Source organism: Verticillium dahliae, genomic scaffold (assembly GCF_000150675.1).
Source record: "Verticillium dahliae VdLs.17 supercont1.3 genomic scaffold, whole genome shotgun sequence".
Classification (NCBI taxonomy): domain Eukaryota; kingdom Fungi; phylum Ascomycota; class Sordariomycetes; order Glomerellales; family Plectosphaerellaceae; genus Verticillium; species Verticillium dahliae.
In genome coordinates, this window is record NW_009276940.1 from 1,608,374 (window position 1) to 1,623,200 (window position 14,827).

Sequence of the window (14,827 nt, forward strand, 5' to 3'; positions counted from 1 at the left end):
GTGCAGACGCACCAGGGCTGCGTTCCAAGTTGTTGTGGAGACAGGAGCTGTGCCGCGCTCCATGGAATGCTACCCGGCACGGCACGCTGGCATGTGAGACTAGACCGGCGGCCGGAAAGTTAAGGATCATCTCTGCCAAGGGAATAGCTGTGCTCTCAGGTTGCAGACCTTTTCTTACCCCGACCTGGGCAAGGTGCTCATCTCGTGGACGAGGCAAAACACGACGGACTGGAGACATATCGTTATGCCAAGCCCATCTCGACATGAAAGGAAAGGCATCTTATCCTCGCGTCAGCCTGGATCAAACAAGGCCGTACGTTGTCACAGGTGTCTCACATCCCAAGTGTGCGCTCAACGTCTTTGCGGAGGAGTTGTTGGGAGAAGTTCGACAGCATACTCTACCCCCACCTCAAGTGATGCACGGCATGTCACAGCTCGGTTAGCATGTGAACCTGCAGTGCTGGTCGCCAGAGGTTTGGTACCTGGCAGCCAAGTTCTTTTGTTCTGAGGCAGAAATTCAGCATACTGTCGAAATGTGGACTGTGCAGCTGAAGAAGGCCAGGGCCAGGGCCAGGAGACAACTTTATGGCACAGCATGGATCTTCACGTCCATCGACACGTACGTAAGGCCTTGTGCGTCTAGGCACGGCTAGTCATCGGAGGCCCCACGTCTCAGGCCAGAGACGTTCGTTTGTTTCTTTTCCCAGAAGAGATCCGTGGGGGAGGAAGCGGAAGCGGCGTGGAAAGAACTGGACGACGTTGGGATGTTGCGCCCTGCGCATAGCTTGGAGCGATGATACTACATTGGGTGGCGGCAGAAGAACGGCCGCAGCAAAAACAAAAGCCATCGAGGATGTTCTTGGCAAGGCGACAGGCTGGACCGAGACCGCTGAAGGATTCAAGCCCTGGAAATACGTAGTTCGAGGTGTGATGGACGGTGTGTGGTCGAGGAGAGGCTGGATTGGACAGGGGCCGCGGAAGGGCTTGCAACAGCCGGGGAGGTGGAGGCACATGGGGGTCGAGAACGGGAAACTGGGGGATGTGGTGATAAGGCCGCGGGAGCTTGTTGAACGGTTTCAGCGGAGTCTTCTGCCGGGATCCGAAGGGAGAGTTCCTGTGGGAAGGGGCAGCGATACATCCGCTGTTGATGCGCCTGATGCAGGGGTGCAGAAGAGGCGCTCGCTGTGCAGGGTTCGTTCGAGGTTGGAAAGAAGTGTAGAAGCGATGTAGACCCAGGGAAGGATTTGGTCGGAGTGGGTGGAGCGTCTGTCTGGGTGTGTCAGCGAGGGTCGTCCATCGATGTCAGGAGGCGGTAGGGGGGGTGGTTTAAAATGAGGGAGATATACACCTGTTCGAAGGCGAGACGTGGTGTTGGTGATGGTTCGACTGTTGGTGCAGATGAAATGAGGTTATCAACCAACTCGGTCAAGTTTAGGTAGACTCGCAATGGATGGGCGCTGGGAATATGCCATGAGTACCTGAGGTAAATGAGGAAGGGAAGGAAGGCCCTTTCTTTGGTTTGAGATCCAGCAGCTACATCCTACCCAGCCAACAGCCTGCCAGCTATGTGCGGGTGGCAGGCGCATGTCGCGGGGCAGGGGCAGATGCTGTGCAGGCGGAGTCGTCACTGCTCCAAGTCTGGAGGAGTTTAAATAGCAAGTACCTGGCTGGACTCTGGATTGGCCAATGAGGGGCTCCAATGCTCTTTCCACGGCTCACTATGGCGACCACGCTACAGGCAGGAGGCTTCTGTCATCCCTGGACATCCTCCCTGTGCCTGCTCTTCCAAGACACTCGCCTCATCGGATTCATCAGACCTTTCCTATTTTCCCCTCTTGCATGTCCTCGCCTAGGTACTCGAGTCGCAATTTCTGGCCTTCACTTAATCTCACTCTGCAGCTCAATGCACCACCCTGTATCTGTACACCAACAGGCTTTGCAGGCCAAGCTGTCCGCCAGACTTTGTTCCTTGCTCCTGCAGCAACATGGTCAATAGCGTCCAGGACCTTAGCCTCTTGGCTACCTTTAATCTTTGCCTTCTCTCTCTTCGCGAACGACGAGAGGTTCGATCAGATGCCCATGCCGCACCCGCAGACCAGCATGTACATTGCTCGGCATCACGCTTCGCTTCCCTGGTGTGTCGTTGGCTCTCCTGCCCCTCTGAGGATCGCGCCCAAGTCTTCGCCTCTTCGGAGGGCCACCCTGACCCGGACCTCCACTGCCCTCCGCAAGACGGAGAGTTGGGTCCCTCCGACCGCTCGGTCGTGCCAGCCTCTCGTGTCTTGACTGAACTTTGCGTCTTCAGATAACGCTATGTGGCATTCTCATATATGCCCCTCGTAACCGGAACCTCCGATGCTCAGTGTTCGGCTTGTTGACTTTAGCTCGGGTTTTCAGGCACACCACTGGAGAGAACAAACAAGTTGAGCGTCTTTTGAGGGATAAGACTCTCTGCGTCTCGCCGTGTCTCCTCCATCTGCTCCGGCCATCCAGTACATTCCGCAGCACCGTCGCCAGTCTCCAAACCCCCACCTGCGACCGCCATGAGGTCTGTCTACCTCGCTGCCACTGTGGTGGCTTTCGTAACCAAGAGCTTTGCGAAAACATGCCACTGCCTGCCGACAGAGGATTGCTGGCCGAGTCAGTCGGAGTGGAAAGCGCTGAACTCGACGGTCGGCGGGCACTTGATCAAAGTCGAACCCATTGGCGCTGTCTGTCACGACCCTACGTACGATGAAGCAGCATGTGAGGAGCTGAGGGCCAGCTGGGATGATGTCGCGGTCCAGTATGTCACAGACTCTCAAAGCAGTACCAAGTCTCGTCGTACTAACGCTGGTTATCAGCTACGAATCCACGTCGTCCTTGATGACAGCCTACTTCACGGGTGAGACGTGTGATCCATTCACCAACCGCACCGAACCTTGCACCATTGGCAACTACAATTCATACACTGTGGACGCTTCAGATGCGAAAGATATCGCCGCCGCCCTCACTTTCTCAAAAAAGCACAACATTCGTTTCGTGATCCGGAACACGGGCCATGACTTCTATGGTCGATCCATTGGCTACGGAGGCCTTGCCGCTCGTGTCAGCAACCTCAAGGATCGCGAAGTCATTCAGTGGTCGGACAAGCACTATAAAGGGCCTGCTCTGAAAATGGGTGCTGGCACCATGGGTTTTGAGGCCCAATCTTATCTAGAGACCAAAGGCCTCGTCATGGTTGCCGGTTACTGTTCCTCCGTCGGCCCTGCGGGAGGCTACGTCCAGGGTGGAGGCCACAGCCCCCTGAGTTCAGTTTACGGCCTCGCTGCCGACCAGACACTCGAATTCGAGGTCATCACTGCTGGGGGACAGCTGGTGATAGCGTCCCGAGACACCAATGCCGATCTGTTCTGGGCTCTCAACGGCGGTGGCGCTGGCACTTGGGGCGTCGTTGTCTCCATGACGGCTCGTGTCTACCCCATGCTGACCATGGGTGCCGCTTCCATGTTCATCGATCCTTCCTCTTTGGCGCCCGATGTCTTCTGGGCCATGGTTGACAAGTTTTACTCGCTGATCCCTACATTCACGGATGCCGGCGCTTACGTGACCTATGCCTACGGACCGCAGCACTTTGGCCTCTTCCCCTTTTCGGCCTACAACAAGACAGCTGCGCAGGTTGAGGCACTCCTGTCTCCATTCACCGACTATCTTGCCGAGAAGAAGATTGCGCATTACACCACCTTCAACGAGCTGCCCACATACATGGAGCACGTGGAGCGGAACATGGCCACCTCCCAACCCACGAAAGAGTACCCCTCCGGCGGTCGGATCATTCCTCGTGCAGTGCTCAAGTCTGCTTCGCGGCGGGCCGAGCTCGTCTCCGTCATGCGACGTATCGTCTCGTCAGGTGCCTTAACCTCCAGCACCGCCATGCGCCCACTGAAACGTACCGACAACCCCACCGCCGTACACCCTGCGTGGCGCGACGCTGACGCCCTCGTCATCATGACTTGGCCATGGCAAAACGCCGCAAAGGATGAGATGCAGGCCAAGGTTGAGCTGTTCCGCGATAAGCTGGCCCCACTGCTGACGGAGGTTGCTCCTGAGGGCGGCTCCTACAGCAATGAAGCTGATGCGTATATGAGAGGCTGGAGGAGAGAGATGTACGGCGAGAACTGGGAGAAACTGCTCGAAGTCAAGGAGAAGTGGGATCCCGAGGGAGTCTTCTACTCGAGGCGGACGCCTGGGGCGGACAAGTGGCATGTTGATGAAAGCACGGGCAAGATGTGTAGGGCGAATGTGATATGTCCCCCTGAGAGACGGAGACAGGTGTTCAACAACAGAAGTTGGTAAAGAGGGGCATCACTTTTGGGCTCCGCAAAATCTAGACGATGTAATAGATGTCGTAATTCCTATGCCAATTTTTTCCATAGGCAACTCTTTCTGGGGGGCTAATGAATCACCAAACCAGACAAACCCGAGGCTGCCATACTTATGCAAAATCTCAAAATACCAAACCTTTGAGACCCAACAACCACAACGCCTCGTCAGCCACCTCTTCCGGCGCTGGTGCAGCATTCAGAGGAAGCACATCAACTTCGTTCACATCAGGTGCCTCATAAACCGCAACTTGGCTATCTACCAGAGTCGGGGGCATGTAATGGTCCGCACGGCCGCCTGTGCGCGCGGCCAGCAGTTCAGGCTCGCCTTGCAGGTCCAGGAAGATGGTTTGCACATCTTGACCGACGATCTGCCTCAAAGCATCTCGATAAGACCGACGCAGAGCGGAGCAGCTCACAATGACCGAATCGTATCCGAGGTCAGAGATGGTTTCGACGGCTCTTTTTCCGACACGCTCCAACCAGGCAGAGCGGTCCGCATCTGTCAAGGCTTGGGATGCAGCCATCTTCTCGACCGAGGCGCGGGAGTGGAGCGAGTCACCTTCAACGAAGGGAACCCTGAGCTTGTGCGACAAGACTGTTGCCAGCGTGGACTTGCCGCTGCCGCATGGCCCAGCCACGATGACAACCGTCTTCTTCACCTCAGGCTTGCCGGCAGGCTGAGCCCAGGCATTGGCCTTGAAGTACGACACGAAGTTGTCGACGAGCTGCTGGTCCAGGACGCCCACACTCGCCAGCGATGGTGCTAATTCGCAGGCCTTGTTGGTGACATACGACTTGGAAGGACCGAATTCCGTCTTGTCGTACTTGGAAGCGAAGAAATCGACGAGCTTGATCGGCGGGTTGCGCGCCGGATCAGGGTTCGACGCGCGGAGACGCCTCACCCACTCCTTGGGCTCGACCTCCTCAAACTCAAGCCCCGCCCTTCTCAGCGCGGGCAGCAAGTCGCTCGTCCAGTCAAACACCCTGGGGTTCGTCACGTTGGTGAACACACCACCGGCGTCCGAGAGGGAGATCTCGGACACGGCGGCGGCGACGACATCGACGGGGGTCCAGGACGGCGTCTCCCTCAGCCGAGGCAGCGCCCCGATCGTGACGGCCGCCTGCAGCATGAGCGGGATCGCCTCCGTGTCGTTCCAGACGCCGTGCTTCGTGTCCGCGACGATCTGGCCGACGCGTAGCACCCGCGCCGTGACGCCGCGCTCGGCGGCACGGGCGCAGAGGTGCTCGGCGACGCACTTGGACTGAGCGTAGCCCATGCCTTGCGCCCACTCGAGCTCCGGAAGAGACTCTGGGACAGGGACGGTCGTCGCGCGGACGACGGTGCTGACAGAGGAGCAGAAGTTGAACGTTGCGGCCGATGACGGCGTCGCTTTGCAGAGGGAGATGAGGTTCGAGACGCCGGCTATGTTGGACTTTTCAAAGCTCGAGAGGCGCATGTTGAAATTGACGGACCACGCGCAGTGGATCACGGACCGCAGGGTCTCGGTCAGTTGGGTGTAGTTCTCACTTGTCAAGCCGAGCTGGTCGTCCGAGAGATCCGACGCGAGGCTGACAATCTTCTGGCGATCGGCGAGTCGAAGGCCGTGGTAGATGCGTCTTTGGATCAGAGAAGCTTGCACGCGCCGGGCGGCTTCGCTGTCGTTCTTGGCGCGCACGAGACAGTACACGGTTGAGATCGTGGGGTCTCTGGCGAGCTTTGCAGCGACGTGCGCTCCAAGCGAGCCTGTTGCGCCGGTGACGGCGACGGCTGAAGGGGCTCGGTCACTCGATGCCGGCTTTTGGGAGTATCGTTCGATGAGATTGCGCATCTCACTTTCGACCGACGTTTCTTCCACGGCCGTTTCGTTGCTCGAAAGACTGAACAGGTACGCGCTCAAATTCTCCACTGACGGATGGTCGAAAACCACCGTCTGCCCAAGCTTGTGGCCCTGGACGTCAATGGTCTTCAAGATGTCGCTTCGCATTTGAATGGCCTGCAGCGAGTCCAAGCCGAGCGAGAAGAAGTCTGTATCATTCTCAAAGGGAGTCTCTTTGCCCAATGCCTTGGATACGGACTGACGGACAAATTCGTGGAGTTGCTCCAGGCTGAGCTTCTGGAGATTGCCGGAAGAGGCATCCGCCTTGTCGTACGTCTCGTCAATCTCCTTGGCGTAGGTCTTGTAGAAAGCCTGGCGAATGACACTGCCCTTGTCGGTTCTGGGGTAGTCGCAGCCATAGGGTAGGATCTTGATGAGGTTCTTGGGGATCTTGGCATATGCCTCAACGTTGCGGCATGCGGCATCAACCACGGGCCAGATGACTTCCATCGCTTGCTCCTCGGTCTTGCCCCCGAGCGACGCGGCGGGGACAATCAATACGCCCAGGGCCGATCGACCGACACCGAAAATGACGGCTTCGGTCACATGCTTGCTGGAGCGAATGGTTCCCTCGGTAGATACGGGGTTGAACATTTCACCATTGACGAGATTGATGGTATCGTCACGGCGAGCAATGTACTTCCAGGCTTTGGGGACCGTGGGATGGGGTTCAAAGAGATCCTTGGTCGCGTACGACCCATCGTCCTGGTTTGAGGCTACCTTGGATGGCCAGCCTTCGAGCACAACGCACTCGTAGAGGTTCTCGCCGCGGGGCACCCATCGAAGGTATGGTGACAATTTGGGCGTCTCACGCACGTAGTTCCAACCCTTGTCATCCGCGGGGCGGAAAGAGGTCATTAATTGACCAACTTCGGTACTGCAAATCATTAGAATGCAAATCTCTCAACGACAAAGGCGGGTAACGTACGCTCCATAGTGGCCGACGAGGTTAACTCCGTGGTCGACCAGGGAGTTTCCAAGGTCATCGGGGCAGGCCGAGCCTCCATACATGACAACCTTGAGGTCCCGCAAGAGGGACATGCCCTCGTCCGTCTCGGAGAGGAGCTTCAGTGCATACGGTACGCCGTAAAAGATCTCGAAACGGTGTGTTCGCATAATCTTGGCCAGGTAGTTGTGGGTAAGGGGGAGATCCGCGTTGTACAGATGAATCTGCTTGCCGCAGTGGATCGCGCGATACAGGTTACAGATGCCGTGGTTATGATACAGTGGCAGCGTGATGAATGCCTTCATCTCCATGCTCCAGGCGTAGTTGGCAACTGCTGACTTGTGAGTCTGATAAATCGGCTTGGGCAAGCCCGTGGAACCTGTACCGAATTAGCCATATGTATGAGGCCTCTGAATGGTATTGGATGAAGCTAACCACTTGAGTGAATAATGTAAACTCGGTTGTTTGTCTCGGTTGCTGGGTCGAGGTGAGCATCCAGCTGCGTGTCTGCGTGAACCTCAATCTCGAAATCAAAGGCTGAACTATTCACAATTTCAAGAGTTTCCAGGCCGGGCAGCGACTTCCTAGCGACTTCTGCGGTTGCGGCATGGCGGGGATCCGCGATGAGAACCTGAGCCCCAGTCGTTTTTATCAAGTTCTCAACAGCCTCCTGAGAAATTCTGGTCGACAGAAAGAGTGTGGTGTGTCCCAGCTTGGTCAAGGCAAGCATTGTAATGAGATACTCGAAATTTGACGGCCCGATGACTGCTACCGTCATGGGCTTTTCTGCCGAGGACAGGCGCGTAGGAAGTGACTGCTGGTATGACTTTGCCGCGCGATATGCGAAGACGTCAAGTTGACGCATGGTGTAGTCGACATATTCAATGCCCGTGGAGGGGTAGGACACGATCACCTTGTCAGGATGGCTTCGTGCCCTCCGTCGAACGAGCTCATCCACGGTTTGTATTGTGGAATCATCTTCAACGATGGCTGTCTGGGGCTTGGCCAACGATTGCAGCGGAGAGTTGCTGGGGCTGACTAGACCCGTGGGCCCATAGACTGATGGAGGCGCCATGTGTGGAATTGGTGTTCAGTACGGTTTGAGGGCAGTTCAAGAGAATGGCCTATCTTCTCGACAGCCACTTGAGAGCCAAGGGTCGCTGTCCTTATGAATTCACAACCAGGGTAGTCAGTCATATCCGTTTCTACCAGACTGAAATGTCATCAGCAGATCTTAGACGGCACGTCGGCATAGACGGATAGCACGCAGATGGATGCGGATAAGTCGAACCCGCTTTTCCCCAGATTGTGAGGCTAAGTAACGGATATGTCCATGATGCCAGAATGAGGGGCGCAATTCCGGGGTGCTTAGCCAGCCTACGGATTCGACGGATTTGACGGATTTCCCAATTGAGCCTGCGATCGCTTCTCCGCCCAATTAGGAACCAGCGTGACGACGACGGTTTCTCATTTTGGTGGCAACAGGTCGTATTCCGTAGACATTTGGCTGGTGCAGCTGGGACTCATGCCAACTATAACTTTGCTGTCTATTTGACCGTTGTTACTGTTCACACGCAGAACCGGCTCTCATCTGACCTACCACCTCCCCTTTGCTTTCCCCTCGTCATCAATATGCCTCTCGCAACACATCTCACTCTCAACACAGGGGCCAAGATCCCCGCTGTTGGCTTCGGTACCTGGCAGGCCAAACCTGGTGAAGTCGAAATCGCGGTTGAGACTGCTCTCAAGGCCGGCTACCGTCATATTGACTGCGCCGCGATCTACCGCAATGAGGCAGAGGTCGGTGAAGGAATCCGAAAGTCAGGTGTGCCACGGTCTGAAATCTTCCTTACTGGCAAGTTGTGGAACACAAATCACGCGCCTGAAGATGTTGAAGCCGGCGTCAACAAGACGCTACAGGACCTCGGCACCGACTACCTCGACTTGTTCTTGATGCACTGGCCAGTGTGAGTAGTGCCGCCAATGGGGAGTTTGTAGGTACATACTGACAGTCATCAGCGCTTTCAAGAATACTGGAAAGTGGTTTCCCCTTGAGGACAATGGCGTGTTTGCGCTGGCAGATATTGACCCATCGGTTACATGGGCTGCCATGGAGAAACTCGTGACCTCTGGAAAAGTCCGCGCCATCGGCGTCTCCAACTTCACTATCAATAGGCTTGAGTCTCTTCTCGCGACCACCAAGACCGTGCCGGCCGTCAACCAGGTCGAGGCACACCCTTACCTTCAACAGCCGAAGCTCTTTGACTTCTGCAAGTCAAAAGGCATCGTGCTGACCGCCTACTCTCCGCTCGGTAACAACCAGACCGGCGAGCCTCGAACAGTTGACGACCCGCTGGTCGGAGAGCTGAGCGACAAGCTCGGCGTTGACAGGGGGCAGCTTCTCGCCGCCTGGGGCGTGCAGCGTGGAACCGTTGTGTTGCCCAAGAGTGTCACGCCGAGTCGTATCAAGAGCAACTTTGAAGTGCGCGAACTTCCTACCGACGTGTTTGAGAAGCTGAACGGCTTGGAGAGGAACAAGCGATTCAACTGGCAGACGAGATGGGGTTTCGATATCTTCCAGGAGGTCGGAGACGAGGAGGCCAAGAAAGTAGCGCAAGAGGCCGCAGAGGAGAACAAGACGAAGTTCACCGTGTAGAGGGGCATGAGTTGGACTAAATCGAATGCAGGCTAGATAAAACAGGCTAGATACCAATGTCCGGCATCCACTGGAGGGAACTCGGTTCAAAATCCATGTATGGGCCAAACGCTGAGGAATCCAGGTCAAGCCAATCCGTCGTGTGCCACTCATCCAGAAGACTGTATCCAAGCTGTCCGCTAGGATCCAGGGGCACGTCCAACCCTTCGGCCCCCGGCAGTTGATAGTATGACACGTCCTGAAGCGGCCCTACCTGCGCTTCAGAGTGCATCGCCTGTCCCGGCTGCATTTCCGCCAGGTGACCACTGTCGCCACCGGGCACTGGCGGAATTCCCATGGCTTCGGAACGAAACTCCTCCAAGATGACGGCATACCGCCGACTGGGGGAGTTTGTGGCCGTTGCTTTGGCAAGATGCGTCTGGCACCGCCGCGCAAGCTCCATCAATCTCGTATGCTTGGCTTGCTCCTTTCCCACCAACACGACGCCTCTCCGCTTGAGTTGTATGTCCCAGACATACGAGATGACCAAGGCGCAAAAGGTGACATACTGCGTCCACCAAAAGGCGTGAAAGATTGGGCCCTCGGCAGCTAGGCCATCAACTGTCTCGAACACGCTGCGAGCGGCACCCAGACACTCGGCAATCTGGGTTTCGCTCTCCGGGTACACCGTCGCCAGGAGGAACAGCCTGTTGGCGTGCATAATGGCGTGACTGTAGCCAAGCTTGAGGACGATGGATTTCCGCCTGAAGCTTGGAACCAGCATTGAAGGATGGATGGAGCCCAAATATGGTGGCAGGCTCTCCTTCCACTCGTGGACTTCTTTACTGAGTCGATGTGCGGCGGAGATGCGTTCTTCCTCCGATATGGGTTTGATCGAGTAGACCTCACGCGATATCTTGCTGATGATTTGGGCGATCCTAGCAAATTGTCAGTCATGATATCTAGACCCAGGTCGGAAGCCTTACTTGATGTGAAATATCAAAGCCTCTGCTGCAGCGCCTGCCTGCTCGCCGCCCACAGCGATGGGTCCTTGGGCTGTCATGTCATCGTCGTCGATCTTGTCCGGTAAGACTTGGTCAATGTCGTCGTCATGGTAATGCCTTGGACGCCCGAATATCACGCCAAGGTACTTGTCCAAGATGTACGCTGTCCAAAAGGTGCGCACACGGAATTGCGACTGTATATAGTCGACGGGGCTCGAAGTGAGCTGGCGCTTTCTCGCACTTTTTCGATGGAGACCCAACGCCGAGATGATCTGCAGTCCATTGCCAAAGGTGTACCAAGCTCGATTGAATCGAGAGGTGGTCAGGAGATACAAGGTTTGAATTATTCGCGCCTGAGCAGACTCGAGTCGCGGGGACCCGGTTTCCGCATCCGTGAGCTGAGCAGCAACGCAGAAGAGATGGTCGCTTGGGGACAGTGAGAGCGCGTCGACCTGGTCGGAAGCGAGACCACGCGACTTTTGACGATGTGCCGTCGCTACAGCTAGGCAGGCGAGTACGATGGACGTCCTGGCTCTGCCAAGACCTTGCCAAGGTACCTGTCCCCCTTGGACATTTGTTTCGATGGTCTCCAGCCAAGACTGTACCGTAGGTCTATGCACAATGTGGTATGTTGCAATGCAGACATCAAAGTACATGGCCAGCAAATCCACAAGGTCTTGATGGCCAGGCAAGTTCAACCTGTAAATATCCTCTTCCGAGGTCTGAGGCAGAGGTCTGTCTCCGGCCAGCATAACAGGTTGGTGTTGGACAGAGGCGTAGGCATGGGAGTCATTGACAGGAACGGCACCATCATGCTTGGCTAGCCTTTTCCATGCCCGGTGGAGAAAGGTCACGCCGGATGTAGGGTCAAAGACTTGTCCCTCAATTTCCGCCATACCGAGCTCAGGGGACGCACGGGATGCCGGTACACTCTCACTGAGACGATTGACGCTCAAGCGCATATTCTCAGGTCGAGAGACAGTGACCCGGGGCTCAGTCTGGTGATCCAGTCTGGCACTGACATGGCGAACTGGGGCCGTCGGATGATGATCCCGTGAAGGTGGCGGGGTCGGCGGACGGCCCCTCGAGTATCGAGCCGCATAGAGGCACGTCAACCCCCTACTGGAGCAGGTCGCGCACGGTATCGTGCCACTGCACTTGGCTTTGCGTTGCTTGCAGTGGTCACATGCCCTGCTGACCTTGTGGCCCTTGCTGCCTCGGCCGTGGTTGTGGGTAATTGTGTCATCAGAGCCAGGTGAGCCCAGCGTGTCGCCATTTGCTGTCGAAAGGCTGCGTTTGCGTGACATGCGCTGAGGAGAAGAACCGGACGCGCTCTCCGCCGAACGTTGCGCCGATTTGGAGACGCGAGCGGCGGCCGCGGCTGTGGGGGTTGATGCTTGTGAATCCATTGCTGCTGATCCCAGTTGCACAGGCTGGGCTGGGCAAAGATACTCGCGTCGTTTCAAGCGGGCGACAGGGACGGATTCCTGGTCAACTTGAGAAACAATGTAAAGAGTGAAGAGCAAGGCGGAAACTTGCTGGGGATGGGACGGATAAAGAATGAACACTGGAGAACTGCGGGGAGACTGGAGATTCTCCATGCGACGCCCATTTGCCGAGCTTGAGATCCGGGGCCCCCCGCAGGCTGTCAACGCGAGTAAATCCGTCTTTTCCGTCTCGGCTTGGTGACCATAAGACTGCCAAGAGCCCAGTTTCCCAGTCTCCACGAAGGCCAAGACGAAGCCTGGGAAGTCTGAGCAGCTTTCTATTCCTTCAACCTGGGGCATCTTGTTACCATCCAGCGCGAAGAGAATCCTTGCCACGGATTCCATCGATTCAATTGCTGGACCCCGCGCGATCCACCACGTAAATTTGTCTTGGTATCTCCACAAACGCACCTAAGCTTCTGCGGCGAAGGGGAGAGGGCAAATCTGTTGCGCCATGTGTCACAGCGAGGATGTTCCCCAGGGAATGTCACAAGTGATGGCAGACTACAAAAGCTCGGCGCTCGCGCGCATTCAGTCTGGAACTATGGTTCGATAGCCAACCTTTTTGATCTCGCGACTTTCTCAACTACGAGAATCTAGGTCAAGTTGAGGAGATACTGCACCATTTGCGCCTCATTCTGACGCAGGGCTTGCCTGTCCCAAGCTGCGAATATGGCGAACAACAATCTCTCCACCGAAAAGCCCGAAATTGTTCTCGTGGACGACAATCGCGACGCGTCGGATGACGTGCCCGAAAAGGCACCTCATGCGCGGGTCATTGATTCGTTCCACGTCTTGGGGTTGACCGACGACGATGTTCATTTCTATGACAGCTACACACCGGAACAGAGAAAGCGAACAATGCGAAAAGTGAGTTTGAAAAAGCCTGTGCCGGGATGAAAGTCTGAGAGGTGCAGTCCTAACGATTTGCCCGCAGGTCGACGTACGCTTGACTCCCATGCTTGCGGTTTTGTATCTCATTTCTCACCTCGACCGCTCCAACATTGGAAACACCAAAATTGAGGGCATAGACGTCGATCTCGGAATCAGCGGTATTCAGTGGAACATTGTTCTGTCCCTCTTCTTCGTCCCTTATATCCTCCTCGAAGTACCCTCCAACGTCCTCCTCAAGAGATTCAAGCGTCCATCTCTGTACATGGGCATACTGGTCACGACCTGGGGTGTCATTATGACCCTCCACGGAGTCGTCCAGAATTTTGGCGGCCTCCTCGCTCTGCGCATGCTTCTAGGCGTTTTCGAAGCCGGTTTCTTTCCCGGCGCCGTCTATCTTTGCACTTTCTGGTACATGCCACGAGATCTGGCATCGCGCATTTCATGGTTCTACTGCATGAGCGCATTGTCTGGTGCCTTTTCGGGGTTGCTGGCCGCAGGTATTGCGAAGATGGATGGTGTCGGCGGCTACGAGGGCTGGCGCTGGATCTTCCTCATTGAGGGTATCATTACCGTGGCACTGGGCATCATGACGTTTTTCTGCCTGGTAGACACGCCTGCTCTCAGCGGGAGGTGGCTTGACCCTGAGGAGATTCGGTTCCTCGAGCTCCAGCACTTCATCAAGCAGGGAGGTCGATTCCAAGATGAGGCCAAAGAGGACAAATACATATGGCAAGATCTCAAGGCCTGCGTCCTCAACTGGAGACTATGGCTGGTGGCCTACATCCAGTTCTGCCAATCGGCCATGAGCTACGGTACGTTTGAACTCCTTTTAACTACCTAAGACTCGACGACATCAAATACTCTACGAAGTTTGACTGACGACTGACCGGCGATAGGCACCAAATTCAACCTCCCGACCATAACACGTTCCATGGGCTTCGAAAACACACAGGCGCAATTGATGACCGCGCCTCCCTACGTCGCCGGCGCCATCTCGTCCATTGTGTTCTCCCAATTCTCAGACCGCTACTACTGGCGGATGCCTTTTGTCGTCATCCCGTTCAGTTGCGTCTGCATCGGCTTCAGCATCATGCTCGGTCTTCGCGGCAACTTTGAAAACCAGGTTGGTCCGTCCTACTTTGCCGCCGTCATTGCATGCATCGGCATCTACCCGGCCATGCCGGCCGCCACGTCCTGGGCAGCGAACAACCTGGCGCCGGCTTCGCGCCGTGCCGTCGGCTTGGCCCTCAACATTGCCCTGGGAAACATGGGCGGCATCATGGGCAGCTACATGTTCTTCGACTCGGACGCGCCCATGTACAACACGGGGTTCGGCCTCAGCTTGGCATTTGGCTTGAGCGGTCTGCTCATGGCCTTCGCTGCTGAGGCTGCGTACAAATGGGGCAACAAGAAGAAGGAGGCCTTGTCGGAGGAGGATATCAGGGCTCGGTACACCCAGGATCAGCTCCTGAAGATGGGAGACAGGAGCCCCTTGTTCCGTTACACTCTTTGATGTATAAGTAAAACTTCGTTAGTCGTTATTATGATTCAAGATATGGTTGATTTATGGTCTCCTAATTGAGTGATTCGTTCCACGTGCATCTGCCGATGATGCTTATG

At 56.0% G+C, this 14,827-nt stretch overlaps 5 protein-coding genes across 5 annotated transcripts; 3 read left to right on the forward strand and 2 right to left on the reverse strand.

Annotated features, from left to right (window-relative positions):
• Window positions 1-2,543: 2,543 nt before the first annotated feature.
• On the forward strand, window positions 2,544-4,335 carry VDAG_02143 (FAD binding domain-containing protein; the record flags this gene model as incomplete). Its single annotated transcript, XM_009658172.1, has 3 exons — window positions 2,544-2,582; window positions 2,628-2,785; window positions 2,844-4,335. The coding sequence occupies 3 exons, from the start codon at window positions 2,544-2,546 to the stop codon at window positions 4,333-4,335; spliced, it is 1,689 nt and encodes a 562-aa protein (XP_009656467.1).
• Window positions 4,336-5,019: 684 nt separating this feature from the next.
• Window positions 5,020-8,262, reverse strand: VDAG_02144 (L-aminoadipate-semialdehyde dehydrogenase; the record flags this gene model as incomplete). Its single annotated transcript, XM_009658173.1, has 4 exons — window positions 5,020-5,041; window positions 5,157-7,118; window positions 7,170-7,566; window positions 7,623-8,262. 4 exons carry the CDS (start codon window positions 8,260-8,262, stop codon window positions 5,020-5,022), a joined length of 3,021 nt encoding a protein of 1,006 aa, XP_009656468.1.
• A 557-nt stretch (window positions 8,263-8,819) lies between these two features.
• Window positions 8,820-9,843, forward strand: VDAG_02145 (GCY protein; the record flags this gene model as incomplete). Its single annotated transcript, XM_009658174.1, has 2 exons — window positions 8,820-9,154; window positions 9,207-9,843. The coding sequence occupies 2 exons, from the start codon at window positions 8,820-8,822 to the stop codon at window positions 9,841-9,843; spliced, it is 972 nt and encodes a 323-aa protein (XP_009656469.1).
• Window positions 9,844-10,092: 249 nt separating this feature from the next.
• On the reverse strand, window positions 10,093-12,613 carry VDAG_02146 (fungal specific transcription factor domain-containing protein; the record flags this gene model as incomplete). The annotated part of the gene is made up of 3 exons (XM_009658175.1): window positions 10,093-10,261; window positions 10,392-10,760; window positions 10,974-12,613. The coding sequence occupies 3 exons, from the start codon at window positions 12,611-12,613 to the stop codon at window positions 10,093-10,095; spliced, it is 2,178 nt and encodes a 725-aa protein (XP_009656470.1).
• Window positions 12,614-12,985: 372 nt separating this feature from the next.
• VDAG_02147 (inner membrane transport protein yfaV) lies at window positions 12,986-14,720 on the forward strand (the record flags this gene model as incomplete). The annotated part of the gene is made up of 3 exons (XM_009658176.1): window positions 12,986-13,183; window positions 13,251-14,019; window positions 14,104-14,720. The coding sequence occupies 3 exons, from the start codon at window positions 12,986-12,988 to the stop codon at window positions 14,718-14,720; spliced, it is 1,584 nt and encodes a 527-aa protein (XP_009656471.1).
• Window positions 14,721-14,827: the final 107 nt, after the last annotated feature.